The sequence below is a fragment of the Marmota marmota genome, unplaced genomic scaffold, assembly GCF_001458135.2.
Source record: "Marmota marmota marmota unplaced genomic scaffold, marMar, whole genome shotgun sequence".
Classification (NCBI taxonomy): Eukaryota; Metazoa; Chordata; class Mammalia; order Rodentia; family Sciuridae; genus Marmota; species Marmota marmota.
In genome coordinates this window covers 5,160,715-5,185,698 of record NW_026000206.1, presented here as the reverse complement: position 1 = coordinate 5,185,698, position 24,984 = coordinate 5,160,715, and the positions used below count along the sequence as shown (strand labels likewise).

Here is a 24,984-nt window from a genome sequence, read left to right as displayed (position 1 = left end):
CTATCTCATGCACCTTCAAGACTGAGGACACCAAGGGGACAGTCTTCCTCAGTGCATTAAACAAAACAAATCAAAGCCCACAGAGTTGTATGAAGAGCTGAATTCACAGGGACCCTCAGTGAAATCATTCTGTTTGGCAGTATTTGCACAATTGGAGTCTACCGCCACTTAGAAGCATGTGACCCACCAAGCCACATCACACAAGGATGGGGGCAGAAAACCTTGACTCACCACCAGGGAACGGTGTTAAGATTTCAGCATCTAAGAGCAAAGAGAAATAAATAAGGTATCGTTGGCCGGCAGGATAGTGCACACAAGTTTGCTGGGCGAGTACCAGCATGTGTGTGGTGGAATCGATGTTGTGCTAACAACGTGCTTTGGGAAGTATATTCAGTAGGTTTTCATCAGGTGAGAAACTTATTATGCTTAGGCAGCTTGGAGTCATTTACAGCTTGCTTTTTAGAACTGGGTTATTTGTGCAAATGTCCCTTCTGCCAGAAAGGCAAAAGGGTCCAGTGCTAATGGAATTGTACTCCTGTGGCACTCACAGAGGGCCTTCAAGAAAGGAGAATTTTGGAGTATACTGGAGGACTCAGGTTAGTAAGAAAGCACACGAGAGGATCGGAAGCTGTTTCTCCTAAAGTACTGACTCTTCGTTGGGGCCTGCAGATGCCAGTAGGTAACTCAAGGAAGGGTGGTGGCCTGGCAACTCTGCCTGCGTTCTGTATCTGGCCCTTTGCCGTGTGCTGGAGCCGGATTCTTGTTGACTTTGCTCGCAGGCATGCTATTCATTTAAGGCGCGTTCGTGTAAACACTGGTGTTACAAGGTCCATTGCCCTAAATTCACCTAGCCTGTCTCATGCCCCTTCAAGACTGAGGACACCAAGATAAGAGTAACTGAGGCATTTTCAAGATTTGTAGGGACATTCAACTGCCAGCTCTTTAGCCTTCTCTTCTAGACTCCTGGGTGGTGCCTGGTCAGTGCCCTGCACCTTCCAGGAACAGCGCAGGCTTTCAGGCAGTTCATCTCAGGATAAGACTGTCTTCCAAAGCAGGAGCAGTCATCTCATAGGAACTAAACTGTCCCCTTCAGGATCACAGGTCTCATAGCTCAACACACTGAGCAGCAAAGGGAGATTACATCCTCAGGGGTGCAGATGAGGACTTCTCTGGAGCCACCTTGCAGAACCTGAACTGAGATATTGACACAGACTAAGACTGCTCAGTTTTTCAGATCTCTCACCCCACCCCAATTCTTCCTCTATGTAAACCTGAAGCTCATATCAGTGCCATGAAGTCAGGGCTGAGATGCTTGATCTGAATTTGCCTTCCAGGACAGCCATACTGATTAAAGTTCCCTTCCTGCTCTTCACCGTACTTCTTCCTTTTGGTTTTGGGGGCCAATGGCCAGACCTAATTTGTTGGGACTCTCAGAATCAAGCCTCTGGCCTGGGACTCTGGTGACAAAAGGACACACTTTGCTCCATTAATCTCTGAATCTGCCAAAGGGACAGAGAGGAATGTTGTGTCCTGAGGCCACGCTCACCGCCTTTCCAACACGTTATCTGAAGTCAGGATTTTCTTTAGTCTAATCCAAGTTCGATGACATCTCTGAATGTTAATTTACTAAACCACATTCATATCCTCACTTCGCAATTTTCTAAAATACAGTTGGACAGGAACAAACAAGTTGGGAGAGAAAATATTTACTGCATGGTTAAAGGCAGGGGATCCACCTTCTCTTCCTTTCATTTGTCGTGTCCAATTGTTTGTCTCCTGCCCCTCCCCTGCCTCCTGCAGTGGGTTACATTGGTTAACACAGAGCACTGGGGCATGTGTGGATGCTCTGCTGAAGACATACTAAAGTGTGACTCTTACCAAAATCTTCCAAAGTTTCATGTTCATATTCTACGAAAAAGAAAAAAAAAAGTGGAATATAACTTGAATCGATGAGGAATAATAATTCTGAAAGCCCCACAGGCTAAGCAGGTGTTTTCCTAAAGGGCTAATGCTACTTGACGTGAGTACCTAAAGCATTGTTTTCGTATTAAAATAAAGGTGGTTTTATTGCAATTTGAAAGAGAAACTCTGAAGGGACTTTTATAGATAATAGGATTTCAAAGACAGTCTCTGCTTAGGGCAAGCAAACTTGGGCTCTGCTGTTTGGGGCATCTATTTGAGAAATACCAGAACTGATTAATCTATTAACTGCAAAAATATACTCAAAACATACTCTTACATCCTCTGAAGTCAGACATGTATTTATAATTTGCTAACTGGACTGTTTCCTTCCAGGGAGCCTGGCCCAAGAAGATGCTTGGAGAGTGGCAGATCCTCCTTCTGCCCGCCCAGGCTGCTTGGGGCACCTTTAGCCAGGTGAGGCAAGGCTGAGGACTCACAGGAGGGGCTTTGGGAAGTATCTGGCACAGTCAAACTCTAAGGCAGGGCCTGGGGCCCAGGAGGCTGGAGGGGCTAAAGGTGCAAGATGGTGAGAGGCCTTGGGAAGGCAGGGTTCATGGACCGAAGCGCTCCTCCACCCCCTGGACCTGCTCCTACAACTGTGCTGTCTTCAGTAGGAAAGGGCCCAGCCAGGCAGGGCTCCTGACCCCGAAGTCACCAAGATGGGAGTCTGCTGCTTGGGATGGGAGCTGGCACGTGGAAGGGGCTGTAAGCCCAGAGCAGGGTCATTTTGCTCACTGCTGGATCTCAAAGCCTTCTGAAATACATACTGGTTGAGTATTTAGGTCTTGGCCACTGGCTGATGCCTCAGATCCTGCTTCCCTATATGCTGAATTTGAGAGGATCAAGAAGAAGGCTCTCAACAGGAGTTAGCAGCTGGGGAGCAAAGAGGGGCCTTCCTCCTTTACCCCCTCCTCTTCCTCCTGACTCTGCCCCTGCGCCTTCATCCAAAGTCAGCTAATCAGAGATACAGCTGTGCAGTCTCTAGGAGGTTGATTACCTCAAAAAGCAGAAGGTGCAGGTACAGTGTCACTGGCAGCCTGCTCTCAGGCTGTGGACTGACAGGTTAATGGACCAGAATTACCAGTACTCGGCCTCATGGCAGCCCGGGGAAGGCAATGTGATTATCGTTGTGACAATCATTCCCTCTTGGTTAGAAAAGGGCTGAGTGATTTGCAAAGAGCCACATTAAGGCAAGGAAAAGAGGGGTTAAGGGAGGGTCCCAGAGGGATACCCATGGGGGTGGCCCCACCGAGTCTGTAATTGGAAGGGCCCTGCCGTTAATGCTCCCCTGTCACTGTCCTGAGATTCTTCATAATTCTTGAACAAGGGAACCCTCGTTTTCGTCTTGCACTGGGACCCACAGACTATGTAGCCTGTCGTGTGCCTGACCTGGGACTTTTCATTTCAAATCTAGCGTTTTCTCCAAAGTAACTGCAATTGGCTTCTCAAGCAGACAGAAAAGGACTGGGGTGACACAGGGTGGCCAGCTGCTTCCTGAACATCACAGAGGGAAGCTTCCTGGGAGCGGCTTTCTTGGGAAGCTAGCTGAGGTCTCAAGCAGACGTGGTGAGTCACAAAGGCATTCTCTTGTGTTGGGGAGAAAGGAGGAGACTCAGGGAATGATATTGGACAAAGAGAAAAAATCAACTCTCAGGAAAGATGAAAAGCAATTTACCGGAGCAGATGACACCAGTGTCCTCCCCGTGCCCACAGTTGTGGGTAAACCAGCCGGCATGGGAGCACTGCCCCAGGTGGGCTTCGGTCCCAGAACACTGTACATCGTCCAGAAGAATGGGGCCAGAGCCCTGGCCGAAGTAGGCCCCTCCAGGGGCGGAGACGGCCATCCCACAGCCCAGCTGCTGGCACACCACCTGCGCTGCCTTCTCATCCCACAGGTCATCGCACACCGTGCCCCACATGCCTTCGAAGTACGCCTCCACTCGGCCAGAGCACCTTCCAGAACCTTCCACGAGCTGCACAACAAGCCAGTCTTTGGGAGAAAGGCAGTCCCCGCCCCCACCTCAGTGTTTGTGAATGAAGTCATCTTCCCCACCACCTTCCCCGCCGCCGCTGGCTCTGGCTAGATTATGCCCTTGACAATGGACATCTTCTTAAATTTCATAACTGCCTGTGGGCATTATTGTCCCCGTTTTACCATGGGAAGAAACAAGGTGACAATGGCATCAGCCTCCTGGAGTCTCACTGTTAGTGAGGGGCAGCAAGGGACCCCACGAGAGCTCCATAGGGTCCCCCTGTTTGGGTGGCATTGTCCATGGACCATTTGAGACCACGGCATGGTGAGATGTCACAGGGCCTTGCTCTGTTCTTTTCAGAAGCACTTCATGCTGGAACCTCCCGCCTGCTCTGACAAGAATACCAGCTCTGGGCCCTTGATGGTTTAGCCTGGGACCTGTCTCGTGGATCTGGGCTCGCTCTGGCTTTGCTGTCATCAGCCTCACATCAAGGGTGCCGTGCATTATTCCCAAAGACACTGCTGCCCTCGCCTGCCGCTTGGACCTACATTTCACCTCTCAGAAGACTTTGCTGGGCATATTTTCCTGGTTCCCTCAGGGACCTCAGGGGCAGACAAGGCCTGCTGGGCTAGTGGATAGCAAGGTGCCAAGGGTGGGGCTCCCACGTGGTGGTCACAGGCACCCAAGTTTGCTTCTCAGCTCGGCCAGTAACTATGTGATTTGTGGGCCACCTGAGCTCTTTCCCCCATCTGTAAATAAGAAGGGCACCTGCCTCACAGGGGATTCGTGAGGCAAATACAGTAAAGTGCCTGGCGCTGAGGGAGCACTTTGGAGCTGACAATTTTTTTTAACCTCCATTCTACAAACTGGTAATTAGATCCATCAAGGGACAGTTACCAATTCCCAAGGCTCACTGCTACAGAGCACTGGTTGGGTCCCTGCTGTCTCTCCACTTTCCTGTGGCCACAGGACAGTGCTTTCAACGTGTGACCCTCACATGGCCCCTGTCGTGCACATCTTGGGGAGGCTTGTAAACATGCAGAATCTGGAGGGTGCCCACATCTCAGAGCTGGGACCAGGATTCTGCACGTTCAGTAAGACCTGGGGGTGATGTCCACACACCCCCCTCATATAAGAACGCCTAAAATAGAGACCCTTAAGACAGGCTTAACCTATTAAAATCATGAAGGTAGATAAAGGTCTGATAGCATCCTGTCTTATTAAGCAGAAATAAAACTGAGCTGTTCTTACTTCTGCTGAGCAGGAACCATCACTCTCCAAAGGCTTTCATAGTATCCGTCCTAAAGATCCTGCCCACCCTCATTCTGTCCTCCTGCAGGCCTAGGGGGCTGTCTGGCTGGGACTCACCTTGCTGCTCCACAGACGTGCCTTTGATGGGGTTTCCCTTAGGGTGTCCCTTCCCCAGCCTTCCTCCAGATCCTCTGGTGTCCCTCCTGTAGCAAACTGAGATGTACCAGCCTCATTAAGACCCAGCAGGGATGCTGACCACAGCCCGCCCCAAAAGCAGCTTCCTGGGCCCAGCTGCAAACCCACGGACACTCAGGCTCAGCAGACCGGGGCCCGGAAATCTGAATTTTCAACAATCCAAGAGGTTGTTCTGTACGGCCAAGTGTGGAACCCATGTTCCGCTGTTGCTTTACCTTAAGCCCTCGCCTTGGAGGATTCTTGTCCTACATCTCTTGCTTTAATCAGGTAAGTTATGCCAATTATTTGCCAGTAGTGCCCTTTATTATGCAGCTTCAGCGATCCATGGTTAATCTTAAAGCATTTTCTTTAATAAGCTAGGATTTACACAGAAATTCAGCCATGCTTTTTAGTTAAATTCCTATGTTTTCTAATATCTCCCTGGGTTTATCTTTGCACAACAATTTTTATGGCTATTATTTTTGTATTTTCATTACACACTTTTTTTTTTTCATTTCAGAGGCTATTTAACCTTAGTTAATTAATTTTATGTTATCCTTGGTAAGAGAGGAGGTATTTATACTCAACATCACATAAACACAGCAGTCTTTTTTTTTTAAACTGGTTCCTGACTCTTCCTGGAGGGTGCAATAGCTGCCATATAACATTGTCATTACCTACAAATAAGTACTATCCTCCAAAAATGCCCCTTTGGTGGGTTTGTAACACGAATCCATTTGCCCTTCAGCTCACATGTCTGTCTGGCCAGATGCCTGGTCTGGGCTGCAAGCAGGGGACAGACAGTAGCTCTCCCAGACACGCAGCTGGCAAGAGACCAGGCTGGGATTTGGTTCCAGGCTCTAGACACTGGGCCACTGAGCCGTCTGGCTCTCACGTGCTCTCCTGCCCCATTCCCCTCAGGACAGCGTCTCTGATTCTTCTCCTTCCACACCTCTCACATCCTGCCAGCATGTCAGAGCGATTCTGTCCAGTGTCTCTTTGACCCATTCCTTTGCATGAACAACATTAGATCCCATGTCTACATTGAGCCTCAGCATTTTCAAAGCCCTTCCAAACCCTCTGTCTCATTAGATTATCAGAGAAACCTGGCGTGTGCTGCTCAGGCCTAGCAAGGTGACTTAGATTGCAGAATGTCACTCAAAAAAAAAAAAAATCCGAATCTGTATTGCTTTGCCTAAACCCACCCTAGCCGCCCTGAGCTAGGATTTTTAAACATTTTGTGCCTGGACTACCCTTGCCACTGTTTTGGCCAGTTTCACTAATGCAATCTCTCCCCACCTCCTCCAGGCCACCCGCCTACTCATCTGAAAAAGCCATCGTCATGTCATTTTGCTGCTATCGTGGTTGGCGAAGACCAGAGTTCTTATCCTGGATTCCAGAACCCTCCAAAATCAGCTCCCTGCTTCCTTTCCAGCTGCTCTCATGGGCAGACTGCTCTCTCTCCCTCAGAAGGAAGCTTGCCCTTCCCAGCTCCCGGACCCCTCTAGAGCTACTAAAATTCCCAGGAATGTCATAACCCTGCACACAGACATGGCATCCTGGCCATCCAGACAGGACGAATCTCAACTCAGAAACCTCTGTAGCATTTTCCAAGAATTCTCTCTAGTGAAAGCCCCACCTCCCCAAATCGTAACGTCCAGTTTGTTTAACCAACGTGGCTGAGCACATTGGTGCCAAGTGCTAGGTGGTGTCTTGATAACTCAAGAGTCAAGACATGATCCACGTCTTGGGAGATCAAGATGTGGTACCCACCAGCGAGCTTGTGTCTTGTCTCCGCAGCCCAGGTGGAGGGCCTTGGATGGACAGAGGGGACTGTCCTCCCAGCACAGGACCTGGATGGAATCGGACACTCTCTCATGGTCAGAGAGTGAATTAATGGCACGGGATGTCAGAAGGCCTTGAAAACTGGGTTGGCTAAATTTGAAGGACGCGGATAAGGCATGGCATGAAGAGGTGAGGAAGGGAAAGCAGGCCAGCGTCTGGCTGTGGACAGGGGAGGGCTGGGCAGGGGCTCAGAGCCGAGTGCGGCCTCCGATGTGGAAAATCAATATTCCCCCAATCTTAAGAAGGGCACAGCAGGGCACAAGCACCCTGCACCCCAGCCTGAAGCCCCCACACCCCCAGGGCTGCCCAGCCCCTCCTGCGCAGGAAGGCCAGGCGGCCTGGGGATGGGAATACGTTGTCCTGCGTATTTGGTTTTGTGGGCCTGGGGTGCTAATTGTAAGTGTGAGGTGAGAGCCCTGAAAGGTTTAAGACTAATTGATAACTCCACGAGGAGGGTGGCATTGGGGACAGGGGATAACAACAGTGCTTCTTTTGGGACCTGAAGGAGGGGGAAAGAATGGATGAAACAAGTTGGACCTGTTTGGGGAGTGTGTGAGTGTGAGTGTGATGAATGTGTAGAGTGAGAGTGTGCTTGCGAGAGTGAGTGCAAAAGTGTGTGTGGTGAGAGTGTGATTCATATGGGAGTGTGTGTGAGTGTGTCAGTATATGTGTGAGTGTGTGAGTGCATGTGTGAGTGTATGTGTGAGTGTGTGAGTACGTGCGTATGTGTGAGTGCTGGTCCTCAGTGCTGTCAGCAGGGCAGGGCGGTGGGACTCCCACTGAGTGAGTGACAGAGATACATGGGACACAGCTGAGCACACCCAGGAGTAGCCATCTGACCTTGGCGGCAGGGCTGGAAGGCGGGTCTGAGGGAGCAGAGGCAGGGCAGAAAGGTACGTGGGTGTGGGCGTGGGGGCAGGTGGCAGCCCCACCATGGAGCGTTGCTGGCTAATGGGGTTTTAGACTGTTTAGCAATTTAACTTGGATTGCGTTGATCAATAAATGCTGCCCCAGTCTGCAATCACATTCTGAGAAACAGCCTTTGTTTCTACAGTGATCAACAAGTTGCCCTTTGTCCCCAGTTTTCATGTGAATCGTGCTAATATCAACCAAGCTGCAAATTCCTCCAATCCCTTCCAGTATTGTGGGACCTGCAGGGACCTGCAGCGTGTCCCTGGGGTGGCTGTCCCTGGAAGGTCACACTGGCCTCATTATCTGTGAGGCTCTTATGCAACTGGCACCAGGAGCCTGACAAAGCCTATTGGGCCATATCATGTCACTAATCCTGAACTCCCGGAAACTCAAGATTACCCCCACCAGAAACCCACAGGGTGACTGACACCTCCTGGGGAGAGCTGTGGGGAGAGTGTAGCATGGATGGGAGGTGGCAAAGGGGCCGAGATAAAGGAGGCACCCAAGAACCAGGCAGAAAATGGCCCCATTGAGAACGGAGACTTGCAAATGATGTCTGCAAGATCAGCTGAGCCTCTCAAATATCCGAAGATCTGCAGCAGCTCTGGAAACCAACTCACAAGCTCATAATCCTCGCTCCTGTTCTTTGAAAGGGTCTCATGGGCAGAGACCAGTCAAGGGTGTGACACACTTGCTCATTGTTTTTCCATTCATTTACTTCAGCTGTGGGTGCAGAGCCCTTTACTGTGCAGGGGACAGTCCGGAGGACTGGTCTCAGCAGAACAGTGGTGCCCTCGCATGCTGCTGGCAGAAAGCTGGCAAGTTTCAGGGAAAGCAGAATAAGGCAGGGATGAGAAGAAGTGAACATTAGTGTAACTGGATGCCAAGTGCCCGCTCAGGCCATGCAGCCTTCACTGGGGCTGATTTTTCCATTGGAACTTGGCATTTTGGTGTGATGGGAGGTGGGGGCTGAGGGCCTGGCATTGAGGCTGATCCTTGGTCCCAGGGGCCCACTCTCTGCCACTCCTGATACATTATCAGGTAGCTGTCCGAGGCAGCCTCAGGAGAATCCCTGAATTTGGGGCCACTTTTTTCAGAGCTTCCAGAAATCATTGAACTCATCCAGACTTGAAATTTTCTCCATTTCCTACCGTGACATCTATCCTAAACCCTCTGGTCATTGATCCCAAACAGACTAAGCCACTGTCCAGTTCCACTTTGCAAGAGCAGCTCAGGGCAGCTGTGGGGGCGGAGTTCACTGGGACTCCTTCTGGATTGGACCGAGACACATATACCACGCCCCGAGCAGCTCCCCTACAGCCAACACTTGGTCACTTGGAGCACTCAGCGTCGTCTTTGCCACAAGTTAACAAATACAATGAATGTGAATTTTGAATTCTTTCAGAAATTTCCACAAGCTGTCATACTCCAGCAAGCCCCACTGGTTTCTAGGCACACTTGGTATAGGACAGATGTCCCCAGAGTACTTACCTGCATGTGTAGATTCACTGAGAAAAAAAAAAAAAATTCCCTCCTGCTCTTTGTTTTTAAAATCGAATCTATTGCTTGAAACTTATTACTGAAATACTGAAAGGGGAAAATTTCTTGGTTTCAAAGGGGGAATGGAGACATTATGGTTAAATGTTATTCTCTGAAGCTGAGAGTCCCTATTTTTATCTTGTCTTGGTTTAAGATACTCAGTTTGTCATATACAATGTCTATAGTAACAGTTACGTCGACTGAGCGTTTTCTATGTCTGAAGCACTCTTCCAAGTATTTTACAGACATTATTTCATTAAGTCCCTTTTACAATCCCAGGTATCAGACCTTTTTTTCATGGGAGAATATTCAACATAGAGAGCTTGCAAACTTATCCAAGTTCATGGGACCAGAAGGGGCCCAATTAGGGCCCAGCCCATATCCCTGGGTTCAGCACTCCCAGGACATCCAAATGAGAAAGGAGGCCCAAAAGGTTTAAGACATCACTTAAATCCTTCTTAACACCCTGGTATAAATTAATAAATATATTGGAATATTAAACATAAATATATCCACGCAATTACTTGCAGAATAAAAAAAGGGTTTTAATATAAACTTTAGGCCCAAACATTGTTCTATGACTGGTGAGTTATATTTCTTCTTTACAAATATTAAGAATTATATTCAAGCTATTTTTTGGTCAAGAATATTTCTTTTTTTTGTCCCCCCATGAAACCACAAAATAATAATGAAATAATCAGAATTGTGCAGATATTTTAAATTAGTTCCAAATTAAATTAATATTTCCTTTAGAGAACTAGATGAGAAATATACATTAAAGTCAAGAATATTAAATTAACTAATCTAGTTTTAAGAGAAGGTACAGATTTTCAGATTAGAAGCCTGCATAAATCAACTCCAAATAATTTTACGAAATGTCAGTGTTTCAAGCTAAGATTTTTTTTTTACTTTATATTTCCATCTCCATTCAGCAACAATAAGAAGTCATGATTGCAATACCCCTTGGGTCAAATATCAATACAGAAGCCAAAGGACACTTGTAAAACCCATGCTGGATTGTCCCACAGCCAAGTATTCCTTCATTATATACTTTCCCCCAGAATTCTTATTGCTCTTGTAATAGGGCATTTTTACAAGAGCAATAAGCCCATTTTACAAGAGCCATAAGCCAGCAAACACTTGCTCACAGAAAGCAAAACTTACAGAAAATATCTGACCCAACTGCCCTAAAATTGATTATGACAATGGGTCATCGCTGCAGCAACATCTTATCAGTGGCTGGGTGGCATTAAACAGAGCAAAAGCTCCCTGTGTCTAGACGTCCCGCTTATAACAAGGCAGGAACGAAAGTACCTGGCGCCTTATCTGCAGTACCTGCTCCAGGTAGTATAACGGCTTGGAAGAGCAGCAGCCAAAGGAGGAAGGTGAGAGTGCCCATGGTGGGAGGGCTTTCGGCTGCTGGAATCCTGAAGCTTTGGCTTTATATACTCTCCAGACTCCCTGGCGGGGGTGGGGCTGGCTGGGCAACTTGGTGCTCTTCTGTCTTGGACTGGCAGGTGTTCAGAGCAGGGGCCAACTTACTAGCTTTGGCATTCCGTGGGTATTTGCTATGGGGAGAAAGGGGGATTCTGCCTGCTGGAGGCATTTCATGGAACAGTTGGGAGTTGAAAGCAGAAGCAAAGGTCGACAGTGTGCTGGTGGCCGGCTGGGCAGGTGTGACCCTCGAGCCCTCTCGGGGATAGAGGCCACCAGCATCCCTAAATCCCACTGAGGGCATCATTTCCTTCAGCATGTAGCTGCTCCCAGGGGGAAGAAGCTGCTGAGATTCTATTCCTCTTTCAATGCCCACACCCTGCCTCTCCTCTTTTTGAAAGTTTCCCCTTATTCCTCAACTGCAGATTTGCCCCATTTTCTAATTCCCACACTCACCCTAGGATGCCTCTTCATAGCACTCCATCCATCCTGCCTCGATTGCGTCTCTAGTATCGTTAGGAGTCCGTCATTAGCTTGTGAAGTTCCTGAGGGCCTGACTTCTCTTTAGATAGTTCATGACCTCACTTAAATAATGCTTACGTATAACGTGCTTAGCATGTTGCCTTCTACTTAAATGTTTGTGAATCCCATTGTGCCATACCTAGGGATAGCTGATGTTTGTAAAATTAGTGCTCCCCTAACAGGAGCGTTCTCTCTACTGGATCATTGGCTTGTAGTACAAATTATCCCATTATCTCAAGGAATTGCTCTCTGCTCTGAGTCTTGTGTATAATGGAAATTGGAGAGAGGATGCCCCTACGAGAGCATATGTCTAGCTCCATATCCTGCGGATGAAACAGGGAAAAGGATGAGATGACCTAGTGGACGCCAGGTCAGGGGCTGTGAGAAGGGGTTGCAAGAAAGCCTTTTTCAATCTGAATATGCTTACTTATTGAGACCACTGTGGTGTGTTGGTCACCATGTCCAATAGGAATGGCTTCTGGGCTACTATTGTATGTGGAGTGCCCCAGACCAGCCGGGTCCACACCTGGTCATGACGACAAACATCAGGCTGTGGGTGGAAGCAGGTGGGAGCTGGGACTTGCTCCCTACACTGTGATTTGGGGCAATTCACTTAGCTTCACTGAGACTTAGTTTCCTTGTCTAAAAAAGTGAACACCATCTGCCCTGCTTAGTTTGGAGGGCTGCTGGGAGGGTCAATTAGACATACATGAGACGTGTGCATTATTTAAGCAGGAAGATTTCTATGCCTCCATAGATGGCCTTATAGAGAGACTTTGAGTTTTCCTGACGGTCTTCAATGCAATTAAGTCATAGAATAAAGTTAGTCAAATTTGGACACAGCTGAAAAATAATAGACATCAAGAGAAAGGAATATTACACAGTCGAAAATAACTACAGCTAATACATTTTACAGACCGAAAATGAATCTCTACGTTCCTATGAGGTCTCCTTGGAGACCTCACTCCCCCCAGAGGGATTCATGGAATTAAGTCAAAAGAAGTCTGAATAGCTCATCCACTTCAAAACCCAGGTTTTCCCTCCCTTCTGCTAAGTCCCTGGGAGCAGGAGGCAGGCTGTGGCCCTTGTGACCCTGCTACCTAGATCCTGCTGTTCACTCTGCCATCCACGAGATTCAGGGCCAGTCTGTCCTGTCCTCGGACTCTGTGGTCCTTCACACTGTGCTTGCTGCAGTGTCCGTGTCCTGGTGCGGTCCTAGCTTATCAATGCTTTCTTCAGCAGCTCTGGCCCTGACTACCCCACCCAGACACACACACTTTGGAGTCTCCAGCTCCTTCGCTATTCAATGTTATAAAAATGTTATAATATTTTTCTTACAATAATTGTTGAGAAGTTAAATTTTACACAAAATAAGCTGCTCAGCATCTTAGATATTCCTACCATAAATAGTAGTGTTTTGGGAAAATTGGGTCAGAGCAAAAATCTTATTGTGGCAACCCACTCCCACCCCTGAATATTCTCCTGCCACGTTGTGTGAACCGTCTGGGCATTTGACTGAGACCTGGTTCCTCCTGGGTCACCATGGAAGGAAGGCAGCTGCCTCCCAAGGTGGCATTTAGGTGTCTGCATCTTCACCTGGCACTGCTGTTTGTTGTGTGCCACACAGGGACTGAGGACACTGCAGGAAGGACAGAGAAGCAGGGGCTTAGGGGAGTGCAGGAAGGACACGTGTGGCCATCTGGGAAGGCGCCGCAGTCCCTGGCAGCAGCTCTGGGAAGGCAGGATCTTCAGGCTCCCTCCCTCCTTTCTTCTCTTCACTAAATGCCTACTGTCACCTGCCACATGCCAACCCCTGTCCCAGGCCCTGGGGACACATCAGTGAACAGAACATGCTTTCTGGTTGGGGACAGATAATACAAATGGGCACACAGCATTTCATTGGTGGGAAGGGCCCTGGAGCACAATAAGCCAGGGGAGAGGGGACGAAATGTGGGCAGGAGGAAGCTGCCAGAAGCAAGGGCCCCAGGGGAGGCCTCCCTGAGCAGGCGACTTTTGAGCAGACACATTTGGATCTGGTGAATGGGTGTGCCTCTGGGCTGGAGGGGGCAGAATCCCACAGAATTGGCCTGAACCTGGGTGCCAGTGCTCTGATCACACCTGGGGCCAGGTCTGGCTGGGACCTGGATACCACTGCACCAGCCTGGGCTCCTGGATCTGGAAATGGCCCCAGCAGGCCTCCAGGGATCTGGAGGGGCAGGTGTAAGGATGACCTTAGCCTCAGCAACTCCATTTTATATAAACCTGCAGTCCCACCAGGCAGCAGCCTACAGAGCACTCCACTATGTCAATCAGGCATAGCCTGATAAAGACAAACCACTTTCCACAACCCTGATAAGAGTCAGGGTGAAGTCACATGTCATTTGCCTTCACCCTGATAAGAATCAGAGGTGTAAGATCAGGGCAGAAATCACTAAACCATATGTCCTGACTCTATAATGTAAGACAACACTGAGAACCCTGGTAACAGCTCACAGGGACCCAAAGGACAGTCAGAAGTCCCCAAAATTTAGTATAAATGATGGAGCAAATGGATCCACATTCAGCCAGCCAACACTGATGCCCACATGCTGGAGAGCCTGATGAGGACCTGGACTGACATCCCATCTCTTCTCATCATCTGCCTGACCCTCTGTATCATCCTCACCACTCTCAAACTCTACAGCAGTCTCTTGACCCTGGTGAGAACAGCAACTTCTCCTTACAACCGTCTCTTCAACCGGCCGTCAACTCCGCACCAGGAAAAGCCTCCATCAGTTCCTGACCTGGTCTGAGTGAGTGTGCATCTGCTGGACTTAAGGTCTAAGGCTTGAGACTCTAGTTTAGCCTTCAGAGAGAATGTCTGTAACGAGTCTGTCAGGATTAAGTGTGTTTGCAGTGCTTAGAGTTAACTTAGAATTGTTTGCTTTGAATTGATTATGTCTATTGCAGTGCCCAGCATTAAGGATTGTCATTTTCTTGATTCAGAACCTATTGAGTTAATTGTATTGAGTGATTTTAGTGAATAAACCATTGATGAGGACAGAAGTGCGTGGACATTATTTATTTCTCCCGTCGACTGCATAAGTTGTACCTTTGCCCATCGCCACAGCAGGTTCTAGCATTCTCTCTGATACTGAAAATGAAATGCTGATTTTAATAGGATGTTGAAGAACTAACAATGTTGTCATCTTAGATATTGTGCTAACTCAGGGAGAACTCTTTATTGCCTAAGTTGTGGGGAGGGCTGACTTAACAGGCACATTCCCAGAGTAAGGAAGCCTGAGGCCTCACCACCCCGAGACTGATTCCCCACAGACGTCGGAACAGGACCTCACCTCGCTCAGCTCATGGACCCTTTGAAGAAAGGGGACAATAATATTGTATCTTCCAGAGGCAGGACGGGAACCCTCAGGAAGGGGACCTCTTTAGGGTCCTTTTTCATGACACTATGAAATGTTGTAATGAGACACAGGTTAAGAGAAAGAAAAAAAGGAAATGCGGGTTGAAGTCCATTAATAGGTGAAAATGTATTTTTAACTTTTATTTGTTAGCATGATCAAAATAATACATGTTCACTAAAGAAAAACTGTCTGAAGTATATAAAAATTTACCAAACAGCCAGGCACGGTGGTGTACGTCTGTAATCCAAGCAGCTAGGGAGGTCGAGGGAGGAGGATTGCTGGTTCAGAGCCAGCCTCAGCAAATTAGTGAGGCCCCGAGCAACTCAAAAAGACCTTGTCTATAAATAAAATATAAAAAAGGATTGGGGATGTGGCTCAGTGGTTAAGCACCCCTGGGGGTTCAATCGCCAGTACCAGAAAAAAAAATATACTGAAGAAAATAAAGCCAGTACTCCCAAGATATGTGTTAATAGTGCACCTCCTCTACAGCTGTTTTTTGAGGCACGCACATGCTTCCTTCATTGTTGTTAACTATCTCATCCCCAATTTTGAGTTCGCACACTTCATAGGGTGGTGTGGTTGTGTATATCACTTTCTGCTTTTTTTTTTTTTTTTTAGCTTTTCGTTATGTCACAAGTTTCCAGTTTAAAATTATACGATTTGATTCTGAAAATCAGGGTGTCCCCCTCTCCTCCTCTTGTTGGCTGTCATCCCTGTTTCCAACGGGTGGCTAAATTAGATGCGATTTAAAACAAGAGTTTGTCAGCAAATTGTTTTCAAATTGCTCGTGGCATCTTCTGTCTGCCCCGGGCCCTAGACTGCAGATTCCTGCTCATCTCCTTCTCCTTCTACCTTCTCCAGTCTCTGCTGGGGCCCGTGGCTCCAGGAAGAGGTTGCATTACGTGCTGATGAAGGGTGGAGGAAGGGTCAGTGGAGGAGAAGCCTCCCGCAAAGTGATAAGAATGAACAGGAAACCCCTAGTTTCTGATTTACCATGTACAGAAACAATCGGTTCTTTCATTGGAGTAAAATGCAGTTGGTTGCATTATGTTAATTTTATAGAAATCAAGATTTCCTGTTCTTCATAAATGTGGAAAAGAAAATATTAGTTTCGTGGGTTCCTATTTCAGGCCAAAGCCCCATTGATCCCACTAGGTTTGTGCCCAACTTGCAAAATTTCGCTCGTCATTCGGGAAGTTAGGTCAGGAAGAGGACAGAGTGGGGTCTCGTTACAGGGCTCCGCCAACCCAGCTGCTAGCCCACGTCCTAGGCCTGCCTGCATGACGAGGGAGATGTCAACTCTGTCTCTGGAGCAGCTGTATAAAGGATGGCTCTATATCTATTTTTTTTCAATAACAAATTAGCAATTTTAATTCTCTGGTGATAAAAAGATGAACTTGGATGGCTTGCTCTTAAAAAACAAAGCAAAACCAAAAAAACTCATTTTTAAAATAACAACAACAAAACCCTTTCTATCCTTAAACAAGAAAAATCTAGCGTATGTGGCAGCCATTATGAAGTCAAACAACAACAAATGCTGGCGAGGATGTGGGGAAAAGGGTACACTTGTACATTGCTGGTGGGACTGCAAATTGGTGCAGCCAATTTGGAAAGCAGTATGGAGATTTCTTGGAAAGCTGGGANGAGGGGAGGGGGGATAGTAGAGGATAGGAAAGGCAGCAGAATACAACAGACACTAGTATGGCAATATGTAAATCAATAGATGTGTAACTGATGTGATTCTGCAATCTGTATACGGGGTAAAAATGGGAGTTCATAACCCACTTGAATCAAAGTGTGAAATATGATATATCAAGAACTATGTAATGTTTTGAACAACCAACAATAAAAATTTTTTAAAAAAATTAAAAAAAAGAAAACTTAAAAAAAAGAAAAATCTAGCGTATGTGGTTTTAAGCCGTGGAGAGTCAGGGGTGTTTTTAGTATTTATGTTTTTCCTCAAGGATCCACACAAGCTCTGACTCACTGTGGCTTTCACATTGCTGGGGATGGGTACATTTTTCAGTATTCTTTCTTTTCCCTGCTTTCTCCTGAGGGGCACTTCCGGCCTCGTCCTCACCTGCGTCTTGAGCTGCTGCATCGCAGTTAGTTGTCATCTCCTCCTGTGAAGTCACTCTGGGCCTGGGCAGCCATAAGTCAGGGAGCAGTGGCACAGAGCCCCAGCAGAAGCATGCAACTCTCAAGAGTAACTGAGGAGAGACCCGGGAAGGCGGGCTGCCCACTGCCCAAACACTCCTGTGTCCTCCTGGGCGTGCCCGATGACACACTCCTCAGTTTATGGCGCCTGGCCCATGGGAGAAGAGGGCCCAGGATTATCTGGGGATGCTCTATTGCACAGACCAATGCTTCACTTGTGAAATATCATCCAGCCCAGAAAGAAATCTCCCTGTGGAACTCACAGGCTCACCAACCACTGATGATTTGACTCTGGAATATTTCACGAGCTCCAAAATGTTTCAAAATGCTTCAGAACTGGATTTAGGAGAAAGTTATCATTTTTAAACACAGTTCACCCAAAATCAGGGGCTCTCTAGGCCGTGGTTGACAACCTTGGCTGCAAGATGGGATCATCCGGGGACCTCTGCAATACCCTGACACCTGGTCCCAATCCCGTGGTTCCGATTGAACCAGTGCAGGTTGTCACGTGAGCATCTGGATCTGAAAACAGTCTCCCCCACACCCCTTGCCAGGGAAATCCAGGGCAACCCAAACTGAGCAGCCTGCCTCTGGGTCCTCTCTCCCTTCCCTCTCTCACTTGCCTTCTCTTTCATTCCTTCAAGTGTTCCCTCTTTGAGCCCTGGTGTCTTTTTGCTTCATCTTCTTCAGGCTCTTCTGCTCCTGTGAAGACTTCATGCCACTTATGTCACAGGGCCCAGTAGACACTGGCATGTATCTTATCCAAGATCAGAAATGTCTTTATGGACTGTTGATTTGGGCACATTCTTCTTGAAGGATGTTGATGACATTCTCATTTTCTAGGGCTGCGGTGACCATGTACCACCAAACTGGGTGACTTAAATGCAGAAATTCATTGTCTCAAAGTTCCACAGGAGAGAAGTCTGAGATTCAGTTGTCAGAAAGTTGGTTCCCTCTGAGGTCAGGGAGAAAGGACCTGTTCCTGCCTCTCCCCCAGATTCTGGTGATGTGTTGGGTCTCTCTGGCCTTCCCCAACAGGCTGAAGTATCACCTCTACGTCCCCTTTCATCTGTACTTGGTGGTGTGTGTGTGTGTGTCTGCCTTCAGATTTCTGCTTTGTTTACTTATTCATTTTTTGGTGCTGGGATTGAGCCCAGGGCCTTGTGCACATTTGGCATGCCCTGTGCACTGAGCTACACTCAGCCTCCAAATGTTCTCTTTTTATAAAGGCACTCACTTGTCATGTCACCCTCATGACCTAACTTTAGTCACCTTCTGAGGTCCCAGGAGTTAGGGCTTCCTCACCACCAGTGAGCATGACATAAACATGCTCGACTACCACGGGCAGGAGCACCACGGGAAGGTTCCTCTTCACTGACAAGGCTGCATGCGTGATTGCAAACAGGAAGACCCCGGTTCCAAAGTGAAGCCATCAGGGGCAAAACGGAGAACTCCTGGGTCACCGTGTGCAGGCTCCTCGTCCCTGTTCCCACCGTCTCATGCCCACATCTCTCCCAAGGGGGGTTGGGCCTCTGCAGGATCATTAGGATCATCTCGCCCACTTCAGCGTTGACACGTGTCTCTTGACATGTCTCTTGACACGTCACTCTTCTCAACAGTCCCGTTCTGTTCTTGTCGTTTATGCCCCACCACTAAACAGTTTCCTGGTTAAATGTTTCCATTATCTCGTCACTGCATTGGGTGTGTGGGAACAGTGCCCAGGGCATGGAGCTGCTGCTGGTGGCCGTGGTAGAGGCTGCCACAGGGAACCACAATGGTGACAGCAGCTGAGGAAGCTGCAGGTTCACGGACCACAGCCTCACCTGTGGGACTGTGGGTGGGAGGCACGGCCAAGTGGCAGATGGTGAGCCCAGTGGCCACTAGTAGCTCTTTTTGTTTTGACCTCCCCTATTAGAATAGTTAGCAATGAACCGCCTGTCAAAGCGTGGTCCAATCCATGCAAGAATTCAGTGGGCCATTTCAAAATTCTTAGCGGCGACCATTCCGGATCTTCCCAAGGCTCTATTTCAAGGCACAGCTGAAAGGTCATGAATGTGTACTCTCCTTGGGGTTAGATCCCAAATAAGATATACTCCCTCGCTCTCATCCTGTGTCCTGAGAAGAGACCTCGCCAATCAAGGTTTTAAGATAAGATGGTTTCATGTTTGTGTAGTGTAACTCACACCATCTTTCTATGCATGCTTGATTAGATTTAGCCTTCTTGAAAAATGTGACTCCTTCCTTGGGCAAGCCCCTTGTGGGGTAAGGAGTCAGGGATGGGATTCAGACAGAGACCAGTTCTTAGCACCATCTCCACCTGAGACAGTGAGAATCAGATTCTTACAGACAACTCTTAGGCCCTGCCTCCATTTATGGAAAAGGCCAGGATCTCAGGTGGGAAGTTTCAAAACCTGGGAAGGCAAGCAGGGGTACTTCCAGAGGATATGTCCCATTTCCAGGCAGAAAGAAGGGGATAATGGAGGCATACCCTGTGTTTTGTGAAATATATAGAAGGCTGCATCCCAAGATGATGGTGATTCCTGGCAAAGTGTCCTGAAAGGGTGAAGGTGAATCAGGATTGACACTTGCCCTCAGGGGGTGTATTCAACCAGTACAGATCGCTGGAGTTGTCCCATTATGAAAGGGTGAGTCCTTGAGCACCCCTTCTTGACCCCAGGAGCCCCAAATCTCTCCAACATAAAGCAGAGGCACAGCATTCCTGTGGCCAGAGCCCCATGCCTTGCCTTGCATCTGCTCCAATATTTCTAAGGTCCTCTGCCTATCATGAGGGGTCATCAAAACTGTTAATCTGGTTTGTTTTGGAAGCAGATATCTTCTAAGAACTTCAATCTATATTATTTTATATATATATATATATATATATATATATATATAGATATATATAGATATATATATATATAAATTGTTAATATGCTCATTGGATATTAGCTATTACTATTGTCGATTGTGATGGTGTTCCTTACTTTGGACCAAACCTGTCATTTAAGGGTGGTGACAATTGGACCTGCTCAATTCTGGTCTGTTGATATTTTCTTCTGTGAATTCCCTCAGCTTCATATTCAGTTTCAATCTCCTTATCAGGCTGATTTGCATCTTTCAGTCCCCACACCATTTCCTGCGAAATCTGACCTCAGATTATATTGATATTGGTGGGTGTTTTGTTTTGCTTTTTCTAATTTAAATAGCATGACCTTGGGCGTCTTTGTCTGCAAAACTAGACTTCCTGCAAGAGAATTAATAAGTGGGCTGCCTCCCCTGGCCCTGACAGGGGGTCCTCCTGGGAGGGGTCCTGGCTTCAATGCAGGCTCAGCGGTGCTGGGTGCTGCCCTTCACCCAGGTCCCTGGTAGTGGCAGCTTCTGTAGGTCCTTCTCTCCCATCTTCACCCCAACACCTTTTCCAGGTCAACATGGGGCTGTCCTGGGGCTCAGAGTTGCCCATGCACAGTCCTCTTCCCCTGTACGGTCCCTCCTCTTTGCACTGCGAGGGGGTCAGGGGTGGCAGGGGACTTGTTGGCATTTGAGCAGCCTCTCTCCCCATCGTTGGATTCTGGTACAGCTTCCCCATCATTTCTTCCCACCGCATCTCAGTCACCTGCTCTCTTGGTCTGGTTCAGGCTCCCACTGATTGGGAGCAACAGATTTGGGACTTGATCCCAGGAGTTCCTTCCCTGGGAGGAGAGTCTTCTTCTCAAAAATGAAAAATCCTGGAATCTTTCTCTTCCTTCCTCCTCTGTTGTGCCTCATTTGTGAGGATTATTCTTGGGGTGTCCAACAGTCCCCCCCACACACCCCACTCCCCCACCCCACTCCCTGGCTCTGAGCAGGCTCCTTGGAGATGGTCAGGTTGTCACACTGGCAGTGTGGGTTTTCCACCACTAGGTGGCACAGTGCCTAGAGAACAGATAAGATGGTTTGTTTCCTTATTTGTACTTTAAATTAATAGCTTTATTATTATTTTTCAAGCTAGTTTGAGTGTTTGGTTTGGTTTATAAAATAGATGATCTTTTATTTTCACTTTCTGGAGTGCAATATCTTAATTAGACACTAGAGAGAAATATTATAGGTCTTAAGAATTAAAAGAAGGGTGTATTCTAAAGCATAGTATCAAGTCGTAGCAGAATAAAAAAAAAAAAAGTCCACATCTCAAGTGTTTCTGTGGTGATTTATGCTGAATCTCTCTCTCTGGCTGATTTTTATAGTCCAGCCTGATTTGATGAGCTGGTTCTAAATTGCTTTACACTGCTTGTGTTTTAAAGTTTATTCAAACATCAAGCATTAAAAAGTCTACTTGGAGTTGTGAAAACTCTTTCTAAAGGATTTGCAGAATCAGACCAACTAAATCACAGAGTGAACAGTCTTCTTAATTTTTATCAATGGTGAGACGTCTCCCAAAAGTGGGCCATGATTTTTAGCATATTGACTGCACATGAAAACCTGAACAAAAACATGCACATTAAATATTTTGAGTCTGGCTATAAATTGACAGAGTCAGATGAAGTCACTGTGTATTTTCCCTAGGTACTTAAAGAAAACCTTGTATTGCTTTAATTTGCTTAAGATCAATGTCTTTCAAATTATAAGTGACCTTTTCAATATCTTTGGAAGAAATTCGTTAAACTTTACAAAACAAAAACATTTGTCCAATTTGTGAACGTTTATGGAACACCACCTCTGCATATATCTTGGCATATAAAGAGCAACATTCTTTTCTATTTTCTTATCTTTTAAAATAGATGAATATTTCTCCCTAGTAACCGTTGCATCGGGACATAGTACAGAGATGTATATATCCTTGGAAAAGTTTGCAAAAAATAAACCATAAATGTTAACTTTCTAAAGCAGAGGAATGTCCTGGTAATGTTGTGGTAATGTGGTGGCTTGAACATCTTAAGTATGTTTCTTTTGATTTTTTTTCATGTTTAGTCATCATACTAGTTGCCTAGGATGGGGTTATCTTAAAGCCACGGTCTATATTTACAGGTATAATTACTTTTCTTTTCTTTTGCAATTGTATCCCCACTCCTCTCAAGGAAACCTTATTTATATACAGTGAATTGAAGCAAGAGACCACATTCCTAAATGATTCCTGGGAAAAAGCCAGAAAATCTTGATTTAAGGTCAGGGCTAAGGCATGCTTAACAAACAGGTAGAGAATTTCCCATAGGAATTGCCCATATTCAGCCTGAAAGGACCGTGCTCTAAACTTAACACATCTTGGAATGCAAAAGTGGAAAAAGGAAGAAAAGACAGACTATGAAACTATAGAAGAGGAAACACTACAACATCAAGTACAATCTAACATTTAACACCAACATATGTTGATTTTAAACTCATGATTATTAAAATGAAGATGGAGAATGGTTTGCAATTTATTTATTTTAAATATTTATTTTGTTTCAGTTTTCGGCGGACACAACATCTTTGTTTTGTATGTGGTGCTGAGGATCGAACCCGGGCCGCATGCCTCCACAGGCAGAATGAACCATCAGGTAAGACACTTACCTGGCGAAGTCCATGGGATGTACCTGCCAAGATGGCCAGTTCCTTTCTTCTACATGTAGTAACTGATAGGGGACAGAGCTGAATGGGATGTTCAGTGGGACAACGGCACCATAAGACCAGAGTGGAGCCTGGACCCTGCTAACCCTACCCTTCCTCAGGTGCCCTCCACGTCATGGTTGGTGGGGTGGGAGTCACAGCCTACAGTTCCGACCTGGCGTGGCCTTAGGAAGGAGGGTTTTCTCTCCTATTTTATTTGTGTCCGTATTTCATAATGACCGACAGCAGGAAGGAGCCTTCCAAATACAGTCAGGCTGCCCATCCCCTGTCTCCTGGCTTGTCTGGTTGTGGTGGGACCAGCAGAATCATGGTCGAACCTGCCTGGCGCCATCTTCACGCCAGGCTAATACAGGAAGTTGTTATTTCAAGATAAGGGAAACCGCAGTCGACTCCCTTCCCCGTGATCTGGTGGAGTCTGGGAGCTGCTTTAGCCTGTGGAGGGTTGGGCCCCTGCCAACGGAACTGAAGGCACCTGGGCTCAGGCACCTTGCAGCTACAGGCTCAGGCAGTGCTTCCGGCTTCCCAGGAAGAGGGCAGGTTCATGAGCATGGACCTAGAAGGGGCCTGCTGTGACAGAGGACAGAGGGATAACAAAATAGCCAACTCACTCTGCAGCAGGAAGCTAAGGAAGAAAGGGGTCATTTTAAAACAACCACAAAGACTTGAAAGCACAGAAGATAGACTGACGGCTGCCTGGGGATCAGCCGTAGAAGGACAAACGGGATCTCTGGGGATGACAGAAAAGTTCTAAACTGAATTGTGGCCAGCGGCACATCTTTGGAAATGTACCTAAATCACTGAATCACGCACTTAAAAGGAGTGGAACTATGGCATGTAAAGTGCCCCTCAGTGTGGCCCAATAGGCTCCAGTCTTCACCGCCTCTTCTTCTGGCCTCCTCCCCACCACATCCCACATGCCCTGTCCTCCTGCTAACCAAACTGCTTTCAGCTCCCAAACACAGCCGCCCGTGCGCTCGCGCTCTCTCCCTTCGCTGCTTCCTCAGGAAGGAGTCCCATCCTCCCTGTCCTCCTCCTTAATGAGTTGGTGCATCTGTCACGTCCTCTGCAGTGCAACTGAAAAGGGCCCAGATGCCACAGGGGGGCTTCGCCAGCTGTGAGTGGGCTGTGAGTGAAGCCCTCTTTCCTGGGGTGCACCTTCCCTTGGAGGGGCTCTCTAACCACTGTTCCTCCCAGGTGGGATCCTGGTCTTGGAGACGCTGTCCACCCTTCCTCCCTTCCCGCTTTTGTGGAATCCAGATGTCACTTCATGGCCAAGACCAGACTAGAACTGTGCAGGGAGGTGGCACCATCAAGGAGGAGCATTGGTCCACAGGTCCAGCAGCTCACTTCTGATTGTGCCCTGCGCTGGGGCCCTCCATGTGGTGCCTGTCTCTTGACTTTGCCCCCAGCCTGCCCCACGTGGCAGGTTCCACCTTTCCCTCACCCCCAGGGCCTTGAAAGGATGGCAGAACCCTTCTGACTAGATAAAGGGATTAAGGCACAGAGTGGCAACAGTCCTCTCACCTGTTAGCACAAAGCTCTTTTCCGTCTTCCCTTTTCCTGCCTGAAGACTGGCCCCACCCCTCAGGCCTCCAGGAAGGCCACGTCCTCCTATGGGAGTGTGATGACCTCATCTGAACAGTCCAACCAGGCAACCAGAGCAGAACCAGCTCCAGGGGTGCAGGATGGCAGGAGCCCACCCCTCCCATCACCTCTGGGTGGCAGAAGCGAGTCTTGCTACCCATGGCCCTGAGCTCCTGGCTCACTTTGTAGTGCTCTCTAAGCCTTTTTTTTTTTTTTTCCATTCCACAAATATGTCCTGAGTAACCTCAGTGTGCCAGAACCATGCTGGGGGAAGGGGAAATAGAACAATCAAGAGCAATGAAGTTCCTGGCCTCTTGGAACTTCCATTCAAATGGGAGGAGTGAGACCATGATAGACAAGATCCTAGAGATTTCTCTAAGACAGCTGCTCTCCACTGGGCTGCCCAGCAGAAAGCCGTGGGGAGCAGCCAGATGTTCCAATGCCCAGCCACATCCCACTCATCAGGCCAGAACCTCCAGGTGTTTCTCGGGCATCAGCATTTATAAAACTCCTGAGAACCATGGTCTGCTGAACCTACAGATAAAGGGGACTGATTGTATTCATAGAGATCAGAAATCTGTTCCTAAAATAGGAATAACCCAGTAAACTCATCAATGGCTCCAGGAACCTATGGCAAGTCCAGTCTACCA

The 24,984-nt window shown here is 47.6% G+C and overlaps 1 protein-coding gene across 1 annotated transcript in view; it reads right to left on the bottom strand.

Moving 5' to 3' along the window:
- The window catches only part of Dmbt1 (deleted in malignant brain tumors 1), a 170,912-nt gene that overhangs the window by 84,072 nt on the left and 61,856 nt on the right, over positions 1-24,984 (bottom strand). The window contains exons 17-18 of the mRNA XM_048791448.1: positions 6,800-6,825; positions 3,638-3,935 (exon numbers count right to left, since the gene is read on the bottom strand). Of these exons, the coding sequence (XP_048647405.1) occupies positions 3,638-3,935; positions 6,800-6,825 (324 nt within the window). The remainder of the gene's footprint in view (positions 1-3,637; positions 3,936-6,799; positions 6,826-24,984) is intronic.